At 35.9% G+C, this 20,426-nt stretch overlaps 5 protein-coding genes across 6 annotated transcripts in view; 2 read left to right on the top strand and 3 right to left on the bottom strand.

The window, feature by feature from the left end:
• Positions 1-11,321, bottom strand: part of LOC6640890 (low-density lipoprotein receptor-related protein 1) — a 95,109-nt gene extending 83,788 nt beyond the window's left edge. Inside the window, exon 1 of the mRNA XM_023175004.2 lies at positions 10,655-11,321. Within this exon, the coding sequence (XP_023030772.1) occupies positions 10,655-10,826 (172 nt within the window). The 5' untranslated portion in view covers positions 10,827-11,321. The remainder of the gene's footprint in view (positions 1-10,654) is intronic.
• A 385-nt stretch (positions 11,322-11,706) lies between these two features.
• On the top strand, positions 11,707-12,549 carry LOC6641050 (succinate dehydrogenase assembly factor 2-A, mitochondrial). Its single transcript, XM_002063664.4, has 3 exons — positions 11,707-11,835; positions 11,920-12,101; positions 12,163-12,549. The coding sequence occupies exons 1-3, from the start codon at positions 11,818-11,820 to the stop codon at positions 12,434-12,436; spliced, it is 474 nt and encodes a 157-aa protein (XP_002063700.1). The 5' UTR covers positions 11,707-11,817; the 3' UTR covers positions 12,437-12,549.
• Positions 12,550-12,606: 57 nt separating this feature from the next.
• On the bottom strand, positions 12,607-14,705 carry LOC6641038 (DNA mismatch repair protein Mlh1). The gene is made up of 2 exons (XM_002063663.4): positions 13,879-14,705; positions 12,607-13,814 (listed from the first exon to the last, which is right to left on the bottom strand). The coding sequence occupies exons 1-2, from the start codon at positions 14,693-14,695 to the stop codon at positions 12,607-12,609; spliced, it is 2,025 nt and encodes a 674-aa protein (XP_002063699.2). The 5' UTR covers positions 14,696-14,705.
• A 433-nt stretch (positions 14,706-15,138) lies between these two features.
• LOC6641037 (ankyrin repeat, SAM and basic leucine zipper domain-containing protein 1) lies at positions 15,139-17,136 on the bottom strand. Of its 2 annotated transcripts, XM_023175129.2 has the most exons (6): positions 17,050-17,136; positions 16,730-16,812; positions 15,781-16,664; positions 15,656-15,718; positions 15,405-15,600; positions 15,139-15,345 (listed from the first exon to the last, which is right to left on the bottom strand). In XM_023175129.2, the coding sequence occupies exons 2-6, from the start codon at positions 16,805-16,807 to the stop codon at positions 15,190-15,192; spliced, it is 1,377 nt and encodes a 458-aa protein (XP_023030897.1). In that variant the 5' UTR covers positions 16,808-16,812; positions 17,050-17,136; the 3' UTR covers positions 15,139-15,189. The 2 variants fall into 2 exon arrangements, with proteins under 2 accessions (XP_023030897.1, XP_002063698.1); XM_002063662.4 differs by lacking the exon at positions 17,050-17,136 and having other exon boundaries at positions 16,730-16,929.
• A 245-nt stretch (positions 17,137-17,381) lies between these two features.
• On the top strand, positions 17,382-20,338 carry LOC6640935 (probable ATP-dependent RNA helicase DDX27). Its single transcript, XM_002063661.3, has 5 exons — positions 17,382-17,569; positions 17,636-18,466; positions 18,689-19,421; positions 19,479-20,046; positions 20,111-20,338. Exons 1-5 carry the CDS (start codon positions 17,477-17,479, stop codon positions 20,262-20,264), a joined length of 2,379 nt encoding a protein of 792 aa, XP_002063697.1. The 5' UTR covers positions 17,382-17,476; the 3' UTR covers positions 20,265-20,338.
• The last annotated feature ends 88 nt before the right edge of the window (positions 20,339-20,426 follow it).

The following is a 20,426-nucleotide window of genomic DNA, read 5'->3' as shown; positions in this document are numbered from 1 at the left end:
CGTGTGTGTATGTGTGCGCGTGAGCTCATTACCAGCTGACACATTAAGACACAGCCGCCTACACTCAGCAAAAAAATAAACAAATAAATGCAAATTTCTAAACAATTAAAAATTTATTCAAAAATGGGCAAGAAAATTTAACAAAAATTCAAAAGTTTTCTTCAGAATATCGAACGAAAATACATATATGTATATATATATAGAGATGTGTTGTTTGTGTGGCCCAATCATTAATAACGAGGATCACGGTTCGAGTCCCAGGTCACTCTATTTGATGTAGTTATTGTCCAAGCCGCTGGGCGGATGGGCATAGTTGCTAGAGCTTGTAAAAAATAGTTAAGTTAATAGTTCACAACTATATCCTATACAAAATAATAATAATAATGCATCTATGTGGTCACTCCGATCTTAAATAAATGTAAAGAAAGTGTATTTTTCTTATTGGGACATAAATATGAAAATCAATCATCAGTTAAACCTTAATGTACACAATGGTTGGTGCAGTTTCGTTAATAAATTACTAAAATATAATATAATATAAATAAAATATACATTACAAGGAAAAATAAACACAATAGTTAAAATGAATACATATAGTTTTTAACAAGGCCATGTCAAAAGCCATTGCATTCTTAAGCATTCTTAAGAAAAATCTTAATAAGTAAAACAAAGTCACCTATGTTCATGATTCTATTTGGTATTTTTTGTATAAGGTGAAAAAAGGATCAAAGCTTGTTATCCTAAGTTGAACCTATAAACTTTTGATAGCACTAGCAACTTAGTATTACACAAACGCGGTATTTAGAACAAATCGATAAAAGTTCCATTGCTTTCTTGATATTCTCTATTTTCCGAACTAGAAATGGTCATGTCTCGCCTTTTTAGGGTACAGAACGGGATTGAAAATACTGAGGCTCAATAAGGCATCGATTAATAAAGAAATTTATTATAGACATATTTCTAGTTCATAACGTTTAATCGAAAATACACACAGATAGTTTAGGTTTTTTGTCGAAGCTATTGGAAATGTTTTATTATTCATATTTTATGCTACTATCAAAACTCAAACCTATGCAATTTAAATGAGATTTACTAAATTTTCAAGAAAGCTCAAAGAGTTTTGAGATACTAATTGTAGCCCTTTTTTGCTAACGTACTGCGAAACGACATCTGAAAAGCATTTTGCTGATTTCTTAACATGAAACTAGCCTTTTTTTGGTAGTTACATGGCAAAACCCAAGTCCATCTCTACTCGAAATGTAGCAAACTAATGTCAAATTTGTTGAGCACTTGTTCAATGCATATACATATCCTGAGGAAAAAAAATTCTATAATTTCTCCAAGTTCTAAATCTTTTTCTCTAGTCAAAGTTTGCAGTCATAAATTTAAGACGAAAATTTTGTGTTTCGTTTTTGTATGATATCCATTCTATTCTGTCATCTTAATATTCTCAGAAGAGCAATGTTTCTCTCTGTGTGTAAGTGTGTGTGTGTGTGTGTGTGTGTAACCACTCAGCTTCTCCTTCCTGTTTCGGCGTTTTGTTTCAGTGTGCGTCATGAATTTTAAATTGCCAACTAATTAAATGCAATTTCTCAATTGAATGGATAAATTGTTGCTGTTGTTGTTGTTGTTATTGTTGTAAATTTTACACTATTTATTAATTGTTATTTGTTGTATTATTCTCGTGGCTCAAGATCTACTTCAAATCATTTGACTTTCTCATTTCCGTTTGTGACAATTACCTCCTAAAAAAAAAAAAAAATTAACTTATTGCCATATTTAAGCATTTCTCTCTACAATTCTCTTGCAATGTGTCTTACTCATAATAATATCTATCGTATATATAACCCCATATAGGGCATTTTGTCTAGACTCTGACGTTGGCGTCTTTGTTCTCTGTTTATGAACCGGTCGGTCGGTTGGTTGGTTGGATGGTTGGTTGGTTGGTCCCCGGTTCCCCATCATGGTTATGATTATGCGTCATGTTCAAGCAACACCGCAACCCTCTTATAGCTTCACTCAGCTTCAGATGCACCAACAACAACCATAAATTGTGCAATAAATCAATATGAAAAAAGCCACACACACAAACATTACATACGTAAAAGAAGACAATAAAATAAAAATAAAAAGTAAACGTAATGTTAAAATGTATGTATGTGTTTTGGTTGCACAGACAGAGACTGATAGGCCTTCAGTCCGTCAGACAGTCAGTCAGACTGATATATGACCACTTCCTGGCTTTTAGCCAATTGAGGATCGGCTAGGAACTCGTACTTAAAGTGCGTAATAATGTGTGAAATTTAAAACTAAAGCTCATTGATAATTATCAACTGAAACTTGCATCTTATATTAATATATTTATCGATTATAAACTATATTTGTCCAACTCTTGGGATAGCAGGAAGTTTGACTAAAATTCGATTAGCCATTAATTTATTCTTTACGAGAATCATTTAGGTAAAAAACAAAAAATATATTAAATTTTCTCAAGAGATTAAGGCAATATCAAGAGAGGCTTCACCTTCGGGACCTTTATAAGGAGCCTGACAAAACGAATATGACTTTCAGAATCAAGGACCAGAGAAAAAACACAGAAATAGTTAATATTAGATAAATCTACTCGCATTTGGGAAACTTTTTCATAACTTTTTCCAGGGCTTCCACTTCTCTAACTGCGGATTTTATTTAGTATAAATTTCAAACAACTTAAATCATTTTAAATTACTCACAAAAAATATACATACATATACATATTAGAAATTTACAGCTCTTGAAATGATGCAAATGAATATTTCTATCAATACTTTCAGTTGTGAGTAATAATATTTAATTTTAAAATGATTATTACTTCTTTTGTGTAAAATATTTTTAAAAATAATTCGTTGGTCATATCTGATCATTTCCAAAATTAAAGTTTGTATCTTTCATAACACATTATTCTTCAAGTCGTATAAAATATATTTGTTTACTTAAGAATATTAAAAAGCAGTTGTCGTAAAAATTAGCTACAAACAATATAAGTACATCCATATATACAACCGTAAAGTTAAACAAACTAGAACTGTACATTTTCTAAGAATTAATAAAAATCGTCTTTATTTTGAACTTTGTTGATTGGGTCTAGGTTTACATGGACCTTCCTCACTTATCACTTCGGGGTTAGATTTCTAAGAAATACCTTGTTCAGCGAATCCGTGTTCAACAAAGCCAGACCTTCATACAAAATAAAGGGCTACGTTTTAGAAATTTCATGGAATCTAAGCAAAACATTATATTAGTCATATTTGCATAGAAAACATTTTCAAGCGGATTGTTAATGCGATTAATTATAGAAGTTCTATGTGATATTGAATTGTCCACTGTCCATTGTAGTTAAGAAATTTCATAAAGGAGGTCTTCGTGGTTCAACAAGTTCTTTTTTTTTTTGGTTTAAAATTTGCATTCGAGTATTAAGAATTTCGGCCTAGAAGGATTTTATTGAAGCAAAGTACAATCGACCCAAAATTTCCACCATATTATTATTTCTTTACACTTAACTACAAAAAAAAATATGATCAACATTTTATTTTGTTTTCTAAATCTTACATTTCTGGTCAGGACTAGAATTACATCTGTGCTAAATCTAACGACGGCTGAAACTTTAATTGCACACGATCCTGCGTTATAATTGCCGCCAGCATGTATTTGTTTTGGTTTAACTTTGAAAGACGAGAACTTTAAAAACAGTCCTCGATTTGAGGAGAAAAAAACACATTCTAATAACTCTTTCCATTTGCAAATCATAATCACCTCCAGGCCTAAAACTTATTTTAATAAGAATTATTTGCAATATCCATAAAATGGCCAAACAATCTGTGTACAGACAAGAAAGTAAACCCATAAATGATATCATATCTGTGGTTTACATATAAAAGTTTTTGTATACAGTTTAATTCTTTTGTTAATTATAGAAAACTATCTAAAAATATATCAAAACAACTGATAAATTCAAATAAGAATGAGTAACAGTCAAATAAAATAATAATGCGATCAGAACGTATTATTGGCACAAAAAAAAAAAAAACAATTTATCAAGCTTATAGTTCGAATTTAAATATATTTATGTATCTCATCATGATTTTATAAATATATTTTTGCAAATCATTCTCAGTTTCATTTTTTATTCGGCATGAATATCGATCGAATGGATCTTTTTCAACAATCTAAATTAAATAATTCCAAAGCCTTTTTCTATTTATTTTTCTCGCATTCACAACACATTTTTTTGATTATTTTATTATTCAATTTAGATTTCTTTCCTTTCATTTTTATTCATTTTGAAGAGCACATTCCAGATTGGATTTTCCTTCATGTCTCCCTTTCTATTTTAGTATCTTCACTGAATTCCACTCATAAAAAAAGCAACTTGAAGACAAGACTAGCCAACCAGTCAGCTAGCCGGCCGGCCGGCTTGTTTTGGTTCTCGTCTTTGGCTTTTGCCGTTTTATACACTTTCGCAGAGAATGTACATTACTTTTATTATATTGTTTGACTATTTGGTAAATTTTCAGGGTTGAAAAACGCAACAAGACGCAAAAGTTGCCATTTTGTGTGTTTAGTGTTGGTAAGTTCTCTCTAAACAACATTTTTGTTTTAAAAGAGTCACAGAAGTCGAGTATACTGAATAATATTTTCGTTTATAAAGCGTTTTCTTAACATCTTTATGTGATATTTGGCACTTCTGCAGCATTAACGTAACCACAACACTATTTCGAAACTTGACAGCTCTGCTTTAGCCAGTAATAGCCATATTTAACTGTTTTTCTGCTAAACAATTTTAAAATTATGTTAATAATAACACAAAAAACTAGAAAATAAACTTCAGAGGTGACCCAAAAGTTAAGCTCGTGGAATCGTTTTCTTTAAGATTAAACCTGTTCTCTTGATACCAATTTCCTAACTTTAAAATTTGCAAAGCAACTGAAATCCCCTTGGTAATTCTCTTGTTGCCCATTTCTCAAAAAAAAAAAAAAGAAAAGGAAAAGTACGTAAAAGTTAAGAAATTTCCACGGTATAAAGTGTATAACAACTTCGTGGTGTTTAGTTTTTTCTTTATCTTTTGTCTTTTGTTCATTTTCTTGGCTTTTCATTTTTTTTTTCTTCCCCCCTTTGCGTTTGTTTGGTTGGTGGGTGGGGAAGAGGGGGGCTTGAGCCTCTGGGCTGCTGCTTTTGGTTAAGCAGGTGTGACTTATGTGTGAGTCCAAATCCGAGTCTGAATCCAAGTCTGAGTCTCTCCTCACACACACAAAACTTGTTTGTTATTGGCATTTTGCTGTTGTTGCCTTGTCGTTGTTGTTGTTGTTCTTACTTAATCGCCTGTGCTCAGGTTATCGTTTTGCTCTTGAACTTGGGGCGAGCGCCAGTGTAAGGCAAACAAACAAACGAACAAACAAAGAAAGCAGTCACAAGACAACCAGACGACAACCGAAACTTTTCTTTACCTTCTTCTTACCTTGTTTCTTCCATTTGGCCTTTCCTTTGCAAATTTTCTTGAGGTTGTGTTCCCTTTAACCGATTTGTTAAAGACCTTTTGCACACAATATTCCTGTTTGTATGTGCAACTACTTTTAATTGATTCGGGAACTAATCTTAATAGTTTGGATTTAAGTAAGATGTGTATTGCGTGTTTTAAGGTCATTTAGCAACAGGCTGCTATCCTTTAGTATTCTTACTTGATTCCTTAAGACATCAAAAAATAGAATTTGAGCCTGAGTTTCTCTTTTTCTAGAAACTATTCAAGCTATTCGACTGTAGAGATTTCTTTGTATATACATAAGTATTTTTAAATTTTAGGCAAGGAGCAAAAATTTATTAATTCTTTTTCTTGATTTCTGTACAGCAATTTCAAAAATTTTCTTCCTTTTTTCGCTTAATTTAGTTGTAATTCCTAACTAGTTTTAGCTTTGAAGACATTGTAAGGGCGTATAACTGGCAAACTTACGACAATGGTCCCATTCGATATTCTCGATATTCTATCGCTCAAAATGTTGTTTGGCATTGATGAAAAGTGAAACTCAAATATTAAAATATAAAAATTATAAGTAGGCAAGGTCCGCATATGCTTCTTTGACATTTTATTCTTTCGATTAACATTTCTTTAGTTGAATTTTCATATAAAAGAAAATATATATTTTTCTTTATTAAGATAATAAAAAATAACTATATCTTAAGAGTATGTTTAGATCCAAATTAAATAACAAGGTTTCTTAAAAAATACAATTATATTTCTTTTTTAATTAATTACATTATTAGAATACATATTTTATTATAAGCTTATTCCTTATCCATATTTCTGCTTCTTCTGTTATTGATGATGGTGAATGTTGCCACATTATTCAAAATGAGGAAAAATTCGATAACTCGATAGTAATCAAAAGTTTTCCACCTCCAATTTGGAGTTCTTTTGCAAAGTCTGAATGGCTCGAAGGCTCGAGCCGGCTTAAATGCCAAGTTTATGTTATGAAATGACTCAAAAAACAATATACTTACATATCTGTAAAAATTTATTTCTTTTTAATTTAGGTTAAAAAATATTAACCCTTTTAAATAATAATATTTACTAGTCTTTAAGTACATGACAGTTAAAATAAAAAACAATTTATTCAAAAAAAAAACTCATTTAAATCATAAGGCATTCCGTCAAATGTGTTATTAATATTTGTAACAAAACTTTTCAAGTTTTACCAAGTGACAGTAAAGTTTTTCCAGTCAAAACCAGAAAAAATCAAAAGTTTATGCCACATTCCTCTCATTAACAGGTTCAACCACCTTGATGTTAGACCTATAGACCTTTCATGTCTTGAATTGTTACCATAAAAAAGGCTCACCAAATTGGTAAATTGTTTTAATTTTCTGGAAAGTTTTACTTTAAAAGTTTAAAAGTCCTTATTACAGGATATCACTGGGTCGATTGCAAGTGTTTCGTTTGTTTTGTTCTTCTTTTTTTTTGGTTTGAATGCCGACAGTAATTATTAAAACACATTCGTTTGGCGACATGATAAACGATTTCCGCAATTCTTCCTATTGCACACAGGGTTGAGGGCACTTGGACGGGGACGGTGCCGGTGACGGGGACAATGGACTATTAGGGGTTGTGCAGCAGAAGAAGCAGCAACAGCAACAGAAGCAAAAGAATCCACCACCCGCCCCTTATGTCCCGCAGGCAGACATTACATTGCTTTTATATGGTGCTACTTCATGCCGCCCGAAGGCAGAGGCACACACTCGAATACTGAAGCGGGCACAATTTGTTATAACCCGCCTACCCCATCCCCTTTTAGAGGGGTGGGGAGAAGGAACAAATGAAAGAAAATATAGATACATACTCACAATCATTCTTATATATTCAGTAGGTCTAAAATTAGAGGGCTAAATGAATATTGTTTAAGCTTCATTTACTCTGAAATACGATTATTTGAATGCAAAATATTCAAGTATTCAAAAACTTAGTTAAAGTTTCGTTTTCTCTGAATACTCGTTAATAAATTGTGTTTGAATACAAAATATTCAGTTATACAAGTACTTTTTAAATGAGTATTCAATTTAAACAATGGATATTCAATGAATAAATTATTAGATTACACTTAAAACTTTGTTTACTCTGATTACCCGTGAATAAAATTTGTTTGAGTACAAAATATTCAAATATACTAATACATTTTGACTGTTGTTCTCGAGTTCGAACCCCGACGTAAGTGGAGTTTCCCCCTAATAAAGCAATTTTAAAAGGTAGTTCCGTCGGGGATAATGGAAACGATTGTGGATAAAACCGCATTAATAAATCATATAATTACATTACTCTGAATATTCAAATTATTTCAAACGATTCAGAATGATTCAAAAACTCAAAGGGCGCTGATCACTTAATCATTCACTTTGTGCTTTAAAGTAAAAGATTTCCAACTCTTTTACTTAAGTATATTAAGCCATTTGATGATTCTCTGTGATTCTCTGGAATCTTGGTAGTTACAGAGAAATCCACTTGAGTCGAAATGAATACTTTGTTAATTGTTGGTTTATTTTTAAGGACTTTTAGTCAATCCCAAGGACTTCAACTTTGAATTGGCCAAGTTTTGAGGGTCGTTTGTTTGATTGAGTACAAACTCGAATGAATGTATTTGACTACTATTTCAGGACTTTTATTTATTAGACTCATTTTAAGACTTATTTACTCGATTCATTATTGAATAAAATCGCTCAGCTGTCGCTTTGAATGATCTCTAGTGCATACATACATACATGTTTTTTGTACAAAGGTCAATTGACGAAAATTTTTATTGATAGCCTTACTTAATCCTTCTGTCCAGCCGGCAGTTTACCCCCTTATAATCTTCCACTTGGCTTCGTTTTTTGATTGATTTCTCCTCTTTGCTTTGTCGTCTGCGTTTCTGGGGGTTTTCCTCCCCTCTCTTGAGTTCAATTTATGTGTGTGTGTAAGGCAAATAATGTGGCATAGCGTCTCGGGCTCAACATTAAAATGAGGAAATGCTTACTTTAATTTTATTTATTTATTTCCATGATGATTCTTTCTCTCTCACTCTCTCTCTCTCCTCCCCTCTGTCTGTCTATCTGTCTCTCTCAAGTGTGATAGAGAGACATCAACGACAGAGACATGGAGACACTGCGACTGCGACAGATAGATGGGGACCGCCCAAAGGCCTGGATCCATCCATCCATCCATGTGCATGCATAATAAGAAGAAAAAAAATAAATAAATTTAATGAATGAGAGGAAAAATGAAGTGGCCCAACACAAATTGTTGCCTTTGCTTCTCTCTCTCTCTCTCTCTCGTGTACATAATTTATTTAAATTTATTTATTTATTATTATTACGGACTGCGCAATAACTAACAATTTGCTTGGCAAATGATCAATTTTCTGTATTATCATTTGTAAATTTTTCAATTTGTTTATATCAAATTCTCTTAAAGTTTCTAATCTTCTTGGAAGCTGCCAAAATTAGTGGTCATAGAGTTATACATTTTTAATGGGCCAATGATTGGAAATTTTGACATTCCAAAGAATTTAATGCAATTTTTGGTATCTACTGTTTCACAAAAAAAGATGAGCACACTACCGCCGTCCCTTGCCTACGACCAACTCGGCCCTTATGGACCGCCTAGTAAAACTAGTTAATACGTATATTTTGCATGTTCTTAGTCCGATTTGAATAAAGTTTGGTAAGTTGGTAGATATTTAAAGTGCTCATTAGTGTGCTCGATTTGGTTGGTTTCGATAATCAAAAAATTGCAGGAGGTAATCGGTTTCTTCTAGACTCTGTAGGCGAAACTAGGTGTGGTAAAATTGTTAAATAATCATAATCTGCGCGTATACTATAAAAATCTAATTACCAAATTTTGTGGTTCTAGCTTTGTTAGTTTTTGAGAAAATCAGTTTTATCTCATTTGCGGTGGCGTGACAAAAATTTTGAATAAACTTGAACACCGCAGGTATTACAGGAGGTCTCTAGCTCTTAGAGTCTCCGTGATCTACATGTTCATAAGGAGAGACGGCCGGACATGGATGCTGATCCTGATAAACAATATATGTATATACTTTATCAGGTCGTAAATGCTTTTTTCTGCCTGTGACATACAATTTGGCGACTTTAATATACCATTTTACCCTATGGGTGCATTGTATAAAAAGCGGCTTTCATGTTATTCGCTTATTCCATCTCCCATTTCAAAGTCCGTCACTTATTTTATCTCCCAATTAAGACTAAGAAAGATAAGATCCTACGAAGAATTTGAAATTTAGATAAATTTCTAACATTTTCAATCAAATATTCGAGTTTTCGTGTGTTGATTTAGCTTTTTCTTAATCATTTTCGTAAACAATTTTCAGGTAAAATTACAAAATATTTCTTATTTGTTATAACCAAAGCAATTGTCATCGGAATTTCAATACAATGCCAAGATTTTTACATATACATACGTATAAACAAATATACCTGGATCAATGTATCTAGTTTTGGTGTTCCCGAATCGAAGGATTAGGAGCAATGCCCCACAAACACACAAAAAAAAAATTGAATTGTAGATGGAGAAAAGATAGAAACCCCCCGCCAAAAAAAAAAAAAAACACGTACAAAAAACTGCACAAACATTTATATGTAGCAAATAAAATTCCATGCAAATCCAGAGAAAAAACAAAAACAACAAATTTTGTTTTTGTGGGCAAAAACAAAGAATTTGCATAACAAAGTGAAGGCTCGCGGATGAGTTGTGGATGAGGGGAGTGTGGCGGAGGAGGAGGCCACAGAAAAGAGAGAAAGAGATGTAGGCGAGAGGGGAAAGGCGTATAAGAAAACCGTTGTTATTTTTGGCATAAGCAAGTATCTGTACAGTACATATGCGAGAGTGAGAGGGAGATGCAAAAGAATGCCAAGTAAGTGTGGCAACGAGAGCAGGAACAGGGGTGTGGGGGAAAAACACCGGAGGTGTATGTGTGTGTTTACTCAAGCGACGCCTCCAGGTTAATGCACTGCAGAATACAGATTAACAACAATTAAGAGAGATGCAGCACATACACACACACACACAGAAAACAAATGCACATGTGTTGTTGTGGGGGGAAGAGAGATACACTTTATTGTTTTGTCTTTTTCTTACCTCTATCTGTTAACGGCCTCAGCGTTGTGGAGGATTCGGTAGACTCCTGTTGCTGCTGCGGCTGTTGCTGTTGTTGCAACAACACAATTTTCTTGCTATCCACAACAACAACACTCACGACGGACACAAGCAGCAGCAACAACAACACCAACAAATTCGCTGTCGCCGGCATTTTGGCCGCAAAATTGTTGTTGTTGTTATTTGTTTTTGTTTGCCTTTTGCTGTTTGTTTATTTGCTTGGCCGGGATTTGAAATATTTTATAAACACTCACACCAACATGCACCAACGTACACACACACACTCACTACTAGTACACAAGATTCCACAAAAATCTACATTAACTAAATTTAATTTTATTTCATTTTGCTTTGCTTTTTTTCACCTCTTTCGTTGTTTACTTTTTGGGTTTACCGCGCGCGAATACCCGACACACAAAAAACACACACACGAAACACAAACAAATTCAGAATGGCGAAAATATTTTCATAGCATTATAATTGATCTGAGAAATGCCTTTAGATTTTGCCATACTTTTTTACCAATTTGATTACGATTTTGTTTCAAGATTCGTTTCTCAAAAATTTGTATGCGATTTTCAGATTTTCCTTTAGATTTTCAAAACGACCGACCGCACAACCGCACACTTTGAAAACAAAAACAACACTGGAAAAAAAAACCAAAATCAAAACATTGCCCAGTAAACATATGCAAGGAGACAATTGGGAAATGTTAACCCAATGATCATTTTCGATGCATGGAATATTTTGTGGATTCATCCTAGTGACTGCACCGACGAATCCTTGATGCAGAGAATTTGCTATTAATTTTGCAACGGAGTCAGCAATTCAACTCAATACAACTATATAATTTTCAAGCCACTAAAAGTTATTGAAAATATTTAAAAAAAACTAATATTAAGTTTATTATTTCTGAACTATATCGGAGGTTTTGATTTGGCACTGCATTAAATTTATTTTCTAAAGTTTTTTTTTAAGTCAACAGCTGTGTTATTAATAAGTGATTTGTTATCGAATTCAAAAACATCACTAGCCGGCGCGAAATGTCAAAATTTTAATTTAACTTCAATTTTCAGTCATTAATAAAGATAAATAGAAAGAGAGTTTTTTGTTTTTGTACAAAAAATACAAATTATTTTCTCGTCATGTTGCGTCAATTAAATGTAAGTGAATGTGAAAATTTAGAGATTGCATAAGCTTGCATCTTACCCACTAAACATTTCTATTTTTGTCCTCGAAAATTGCAGTTGACACGAGAAATTTCTCGATGGATTTTCATGCCATGGCAACGTGGAGCAGCCGGAACTGCTTCTGCGGAACCGCCAGCACTACCCATCAATGATGTCATAGTCGATTATGATGGTCCAGATTTGCCCTTGCCAGAATATCCTCAAAGACCCAATGAGCCATTGGAGATACGCAAGCAACGGTGACTAAATTCTATTTTGGGTCCTTTATATCCCAATTTATTGGCCATTTTTACTTTGCAGATTGGTGTATCAGTCTCGAAAGCGCGGAATGCTGGAGAATGATCTGCTATTGAGCACATTTGCGGCCAAGTATCTGAAGAATTTTAATGAGGAACAGACCGCCATCTATGATCAGTTAATCAATGGTGTAAGCAATGACTGGGACATCTATTATTGGGCCACAGATGTGAAAACCACACCAGCAGAATACAATACCGAAATAATGCAACTTTTAAAGGAGCATGTCAAGAATACGGAGCGTGTTCAACGTTTTCGTCAACCAGATTTGACCTAAAAGTTATAAAAGATTAGTAGAATTAGCCCTTTTGAGTTTGAGTTTTATCTTCTTTTGCCCTTACCTAAATGTTGTACACACAATTTAATATATTAAACAATACAAGCAAGCTTTAATACATAAAAAAAGATGGAAAAACATTCAACTTAAATTCAGTTAAAACTTCATTCTTAGCATCGCTCAAAGACCTTATAAAGTGAAGATAAATTCGTCAACTCAAAGATCTGTTTTTTAAGTCTAGCCGGTGGTAGTAAATATTTCTTAAAGGCTGGAAATAGTACATGTTCCATATACCATTTCTGTTGCAATCCATTATCCTCATCCTGCCAATCCAATTGACTGTAATAGCGAGCTGTTTCGCGACAGAAACTTTCAAAGCATTGTGCCTCCTGTTCCCATTCTACCTCGGTGGCCAGACGCAGCAAATAAAGTGGCAATTGTGTGATACTCGGCATATGTTTGGCCAGCAAGGCAGGAAGGGATTCGAGAACCACAGATCCATTGTCATTCTGAGAAATGCGTAATGAGAAGTATTCTCGCATTATGGGAGCCTTTTGCTCAAGTATAGCGGCAGCACTGGATGCTAGTTCTAGTTTATCACCATCTTCTGGTGTCCAACCAGCAGCTTCGCTGTCCATTGCAATGACCAAGAGATCTTGCAGAGGTAAAGCTGGTTGCAAGCAAATCTCTGGACAATTCTGAAACTCATAGACCAAACGCTGGTAGAACAATTCCTCACTAAATAGACGAGTATTGCACATATAGAGCTGGGTCTCATGCTGAAAGAGGGCACGACTCTCATCCACACATCCCACATAGACGAGTTGTTTTAGGATGCTTCGCAAACGAACATTGCAGGATCGTTCCACTTTTTGTTGCATATCTAGGACACTGCTTAGGCGAACTTCCTTGGATTTGCGGGCAGCCACCGCACGGAAACTTTCATCTTGCGAGGCATTAACCTCACTGCCAGATGAAGTGCTATTTGCAGATGCAGAGGACAAACCCGAATCGGATTGCTTAAGTGGAGCCAGAAACTTGTCCAATTTCTGCTCTTGTGAATCGGTTCTTATGAAATCTTTGGGATAAAGACGAGTTTTATCACTCGCTTGTGTTTCATCTAAAACATCCGATGCTCCCGGTAACTTAAGTTGTTTGTAAAAGGTTCTAGTGGCATTACTGCCCAATAATTGGGCCTCAACTTGCTCCTTGATGCGTTCAATGATCTCATCTTGGTATAGAAAATGAACCTCATGCTTGGTGGGATGCACATTGACATCAAGATTTTGAGGCGGCAACTGTAGACTCATATAGATAAACGGATGCTGGCCTCGTGGCAAATACGTAGAGTAAATACCATCCAGAGATGATTTCAGAGCTGAAACATAAAAGACACAAAATAGTTATAAAAAGAAAAAACCAAAAATCTGTACAGAATTTACCTGGTGACTCCACGAGCCGTTGATTAATGAATAACAACATGACCCCTTTCTTGGCGGAATAGTTAACCTGGGTAAGCAGTGCATCCATTTGAAATTTAAATGTATCATCTTTATAGGTCAACTCCAGCAACTCTTTGGATATGGCAGAACCATAAATTATTCGTATATTTTCTTTCCTTGAGCTATTAACCGGAGTCTTGAGAGCGGGCTGGGCTTCACCCTGTTTCTTAAGCGTGAATCCCACATGGGGATTGTGTACAGCATATTTGGATACTACATCGGAGAGTTTCTGAAACTCTTCGGCCGGAGATTTTAGAGCCTGTCTTCGCTGTGGCATACTATAGAACAAGTCCTCAATGGTGATAATAGTTCCCTGATTTCCAGCACAAGGCTTGGGCGCTCCTTGCAGTTTTCCATCCGCATAGCTGGCCTTGTAGCCGCATGGTTCCTGTTTTGTTTTGGTCTGGATTTGCATATGGGCGACATGGCTGATGCTAGCCAAAGCTTCGCCACGGAACCCAAATGTGGCTATCTGGGTTAGATCTTCAAATTTGCACAACTTGGAGGTTGTGAAACGTTCACAGACTATGCCCAAATCATCCTTACGTATTCCTGTCCCATTGTCTTGGATTTGCAGTAACTTTAGGCCACCAGCTTTAACCTGTACTTGGATTTGTGATGATTTGGCATCCAAACTGTTTTCCAGCAGTTCTTTCAGGGCATTGGCTGGACGTTGGATAATCTCACCAGCGGCAATGCGATTAACAACAACTTCATCGAGTTTCTTTATGATTCCTGGATCGAACTCCTTTGACATGGCGGCAAAATAAAATGTAAACAAATCATTTGCATTTAACAGTGTTGTAAAATTTCCAACACTGATTCTAATATTTTTGGTATTTTATCGAAGCCGTTAGAATTTTAAATTTCTTTTTGTGCCTTTTTTCGTTTAACAATAAGTAATTTTATTAACTTCAACAAAATACTTTTAATTCATATTTCTTAGTATAAACTAGTTATAATCGAAGTCTACAACAATGAGTAAGTTTGATTAACTTCAACAAAAACTTTTAATTCATATTTCTTAGTATTTCCTATTTTTAATCAAAGTCTACAACAATAAGTAAGTTTAATCAACTTCAACAAAAAACTTTTAATTCATATTTCTTAGTATAAACTATTTTGATTTGATGCCTACAAGTTAAATGGCAAAAGGAACACTTTGTTTTATATATACGTATTTCAGAAAATAGTATTTATAATATAATTAAGTATTATTTTGTACTGGAATTTGATTTTTTATGTGTCATACTACAACAACCATTTACATTTAAAGCAAATATATACAGAAATGCCCAAAATAATGGTGTATTTAAAATAACTGCGTACTTTTTTACGCTTACGTTCGGCCAACATTTCCGGGTAATCGATATACAAAGGATTCTGCTTTGGGCTAAAAGAACCAAGCTGTAAAAACGTAAAAAATTACATATATAAATTGTATTTAAATTTTAATATAAACTTGCATATTCAGTTGTTCGTGTCAAGTCCTTTACGATAGAGCGATAAGCCTTTAGGCTGTTCTCCAGTTTAATTAGATCGACATCAGTAAGTTCTCCCAATTCATTCTTTAATAGATTTTGTTTGACGAAACGCAAAGAGGATTGAATGATAACCAAATGCTGCAAATGATTGGCCGTCAAGAGAAGTATCTCATAGAAACTGAAAATAGAAAAATAATGTAAACTTTTTGAAATAAAAAGTGGAGACAACCTACTTATCGGTGCCATTCTTCTTGACTCTGGCTATGCTCTTGCAGGTCCAATGATGAAGATGAAAACTGCAATAAGAAAAAAGAATTGTTATTGTTTTTGGGTCTTGGGGTATCCATAATTAACTCACTCTAAGATAACTTTTAAAATTTTTGTGCGATAAATAGGCAACATAATACCCACATCCTTAAGCTTGGATGCGTCCATTGTTAAAAATTCGGCCAGAGAGGTTTTGGCCTTTGCAAAATGTTCCAATTGTTTTTCCATATTAATTGTACTGAGAATACTATTAATATCTTGAAAATATTCTGGGCAATCGGTCTTTAGAAAAATTCGTGGTACAATATCACTTAAAGAATTGTAACTTAAATAATTCGAGGGCACTAAATAAGTTTCCTTTGGTCGTGGCAGCCATTCGAGTAAATCATTAAAACCATGGAATTCGGCCACCTGAGCCGGTGTATAACCACTACTATTAACCATAGTGAGATTTATACCATTTTCGACCAACAATTTCACAATCTCCTGTTGATTCTTTTCAATGGCATGAAACAAGGCAGTATATCCATAATTATCGACTGCATTTTCGTCAACATGATCAATCAAAAGACGCACAGCACCAATAAAACCACCGCGACAGGCGTACATAAACGCAGTCCTACCATATTGATCCGCTGCATTGATTTCAGCTCCATGGTCGAGCAGAAGGCGCACGATTTTCTCAACTATCTCACCATCTGAACGAGTGCTATCACATGCGAGCATTAGGGCTGTAACCGAATCCACGTTCATATTGACGGAAGCGGAGCATTCCTTAATCAGATACTCGACCAATTCATAATGTCCCTCGCGACAGGCATGCATCAGCATGGTATAGCCACCACGGAAACGTGCATTAATCCGAAAACGTAGAGATTTGATTTCCTCGGCTACAGCTGTCACATCACCAGTAAAAAGAGAATCATAGAGACGCTGGTCAGGAGCTACATATATTTCACGCTTCTTCGGTTGTATCTAAGAACGAAGGAAAATTAAAATAGGGAATGATAAGGACAATGTGGATTCAATCCAAATCTTACCTGATCGGAAAACACAAAACCATCGTAGCTTTCATCAGAGTCTGAATCGGGTGGACCGTAAGTGCACCGAGTGGCCATGTTTACTGGTATTTGAATTTATGAAAAATAAATATAGAAATTGATGAAAACAAACGAAAAGAACCCAAAACAAATTAAATGTAAAACACACAAAGCCCAAAGCTTTGCCCCAAGCCGAGTTGGCAGCTTAGCTGGCGTTTGTGATGGACTTATCGCAGAAATAAATAACTGTTACTTTTACCAACTATTCCATCAATATACATATCTTAAAATTTTCTTGGTTCAACATTTTGTATGCTTACCATTTATTCTCGTCTTCCAGTTGTTAAATTTGTAGTTTTAACAAAAACTAAATCGTTTCTCTGTATATCAAGTGTCAAACTTTAGACAGTGTGCCGAATCTAGAGGGGACACTTGGCCTGTGGGATGACATTATATTGCAATTTGAAAAATATTTGAAAGTATGAAAATACTTTTAAGAAGGTGAATTAATTTGATAGGTTTGAGGCAGCACTTACGGTAAGTCCATTTCTGACACAACTAACAACTTTATCACTAAAGAATCCTTTACAGTGATTTTGCAGTCACGGTTTTACATTCCCCATATTGCACATCTCTAGATAGCCAACAGTTGGGCAACTGTTGTGCCAGCGCTAAGCTATCGCCACACGTGTTTGCAAGCAAATTGATAAATAGGCGCTGGAAATTATATTTAAAAGAGATTTTTCAATGGGTGCCACCAAAAATATGGATTTAATAGGCACAATAGAAGACGATGCCGAGGTGGAGAACCTTTCCGAGGACTCTGATGCCGAAGTTGAGGTAGGTCATTCGATTAACAAAGAATTCTCAAACCGGCTCATGTTGTCTCTTCATCTCTTCTCTTAGTATCAACCCACGAAGCTGCGTCACAAAAAGGTAACCGAGTTTGAAAAGGGCTTCGAATTTGTATCCTCCGTTAAGGAGTACAATCAGGATACCTGGGATGATCTTATGAAATATGTGAAAAGGAAAGCGAGAACAAAGACAGATGACAAAATTGCAGCACGTATCCAGCAGAGGGGAGGAGAGACAAGTGCCGCTTTGGATAGTGATGATGATGAAATTGATCTATCTGAAGATGAACTGCAGCATGATAATCTACGTCTACGTGAAAAGAAAGTCTCCAAGAAGAAGAAGAAGCAACAGCAAGATGATGACGAACAAGCGGACGAAGATGAAGGAGAGAAAATGCAATTTGATGACACTGTGGAGGCGAATGAACAGATAACTTCGTTTTATCAAATGAATCTATCACGTCCCCTAATGCGTGCAATTGGTGTATTGGGTTATATCTATCCCACACCCATACAGGCCTCCACCATACCCATAGCCTTGCTGGGTAGAGATATTTGCGGTTGTGCCGCCACGGGAACAGGTAAAACAGCTGCCTATATGTTGCCCACGTTGGAAAGATTACTCTACCGTCCGCTGAATAACAAGACCATAACACGTGTCCTGGTCTTGGTGCCCACCCGCGAGTTGGGTGCCCAAGTATATCAGGTGACCAAGCAACTTTGTCAATTCACTAGCATTGATGTCGGTCTGGCCATTGGTGGTCTCGATGTGAAAGCCCAAGAGGCTGTGCTGCGACAGAATCCTGATATTGTTATTGCCACGCCAGGTCGTTTGATAGATCATATCAAGAATACGCCTAGTTTCAGCTTGGACTCCATTGAGGTGAGTTCAGTATATAGAGAGAAAAACGTTCGTTTTTCAATTCACTCCATGATGACTACTTATCCTTGCGCTCTGAATCCACCATTTGGTTGGGTCAAGAGGAGAACTATGGTTATTGTCTTTGTTCGGCAGAGGCAAACTGACCTAATAGAAACAAGGATATATTGTAGATCTATTGTGTTCTTGCTGCAATTTCAAAACTTTGTTATTATTTTCCCCAAGGTTCTCATTTTGGATGAAGCTGATCGTATGTTGGATGAATATTTCGCTGAACAGATGAAGGAGATTATCAATTCTTGTTGTAAAACCCGTCAAACGATGTTATTCTCGGCCACCATGAGTGAACAAGTCAAAGATTTGGCTGCCGTCTCACTGGACAAGCCCATCAAAGTCTTTGTGAACAACAATCAACAGGTGGCCTTCAATTTGAGGCAGGAATTCATCCGTATTCGTGAGGACAAGGAAGGCGATCGTGAGCCCATACTGGCCAGTTTGATTTGTCGCACATTCCATGATCATTGCATGGTCTTTGTGCAGACCAAAAAGCAGGCACATCGCTTGCATATCCTTCTCGGACTTTTAAACGTACGGGCCGGAGAGCTTCATGGGAATCTCACCCAGCAGCAGCGTTTGGAATCCTTGAAAAAGTTTAAGGAAGAACAAATTGATGTGCTAATAGCCACCGATGTGGCTGCTCGTGGTCTGGATATTGTTGGTGTCAAGACAGTCATCAACTTTGTGATGCCCATCACGACGGAACATTATATCCATCGTGTGGGAAGAACAGCAAGAGCCGGGCGAGCAGGTATATCTGTCTCGCTGGCCGGTGAGAAGGAGCGAAAGATTGTAAAGGACATCATTAAGAATGCAGAAAGCAGTGTCAAGAATCGTATCATTCCTCCAGAGATCATCGAGAAATATAGAAACAAATTAACTGCCTTAGAGCCGGAAATACGTGAGTAATGATAGGATTGCACACGGAATTTTTTTTTAACCTTTGATTTCTTTGTAGAAAACATCCTTGATGAAGAGCAGGCAGAAAGACAAATAGCCAAAACGGAACAGCAATTGTCGAAAACAGAGCGCAAACTATTGGGTCAACAGGGACAGGACAGACGTACCTGGTTCCAGACGAAACAGCAACGAGAACAGGAGAAAGCTCGCCTCGCTCTCACCCCCGAAGATGAGGGAGCAGGTGGCAAGAAATCTGGTAAACCCGGCAAATCTGGTGCCAAGCGCAAGCGTCCAGAGTACGGCGGTGATGGTGAAGATGGTCCGCCAGTCGCAGAGTTGGATGCCAAACGGAATGCCAAAAAGAAGAAAAAGGAAGAGCCAAGAAAGAAAACACCCGAGCAGCTGGCCAAAGAGCGTGCCATGAAAGAAATCGAGCAGGTGTCCATGGTACGAGCCAAAATGGCTAAATTGCGCAAGCGTCCAGGCAAATTGGGTGCAGCCACTGAGGTTCAATACAAGTCCACAGATCGCTCTGCCGGAGGATCAAGAAAGCAGCGACGTGGTGGAAATTCTGCATTCGCTAACGATCTGACAGATGTTAGTCGCAGTGGAGCCCTTAGATTAAGGTAAGGCTTAATGATAACGACTAACTTGGAGTCACAATATTTATATTTACCTCTCTTTAAATAGATCCGAAGCCAATCGCCACAAGAAAATGAGTAAAATAGCTGCCAAAAAGAAAGTAAGCAGCGTGAAATTAACCAACAAGGCGGGCAAAAACAAATTCAACAAGGGCAAGAACTTTGGTGGACCACGTTACACCAAGAAGGATAAAAAGAAATAGACTATTAACAATGTTAGCAATGTACAAATAACAAGTTGTATAAAATAAATCACAAATTTTTAAAAATGTTTAAATTTACCGCGTAAAAATTTTGGGGCGAGTAACGTTACCAAACACTACCCCAAAATGAGTGTTGATTAGTTGGGGAAGTTAAGATTTCAA

Source organism: Drosophila willistoni (assembly GCF_018902025.1).
Source record: "Drosophila willistoni isolate 14030-0811.24 chromosome 2L unlocalized genomic scaffold, UCI_dwil_1.1 Seg168, whole genome shotgun sequence".
Lineage (NCBI taxonomy): Eukaryota > Metazoa > Arthropoda > Insecta > Diptera > Drosophilidae > Drosophila > Drosophila willistoni.
Note: the sequence above shows the minus strand (reverse complement) of the source record. Positions and strands in the feature narration are given on the sequence as shown.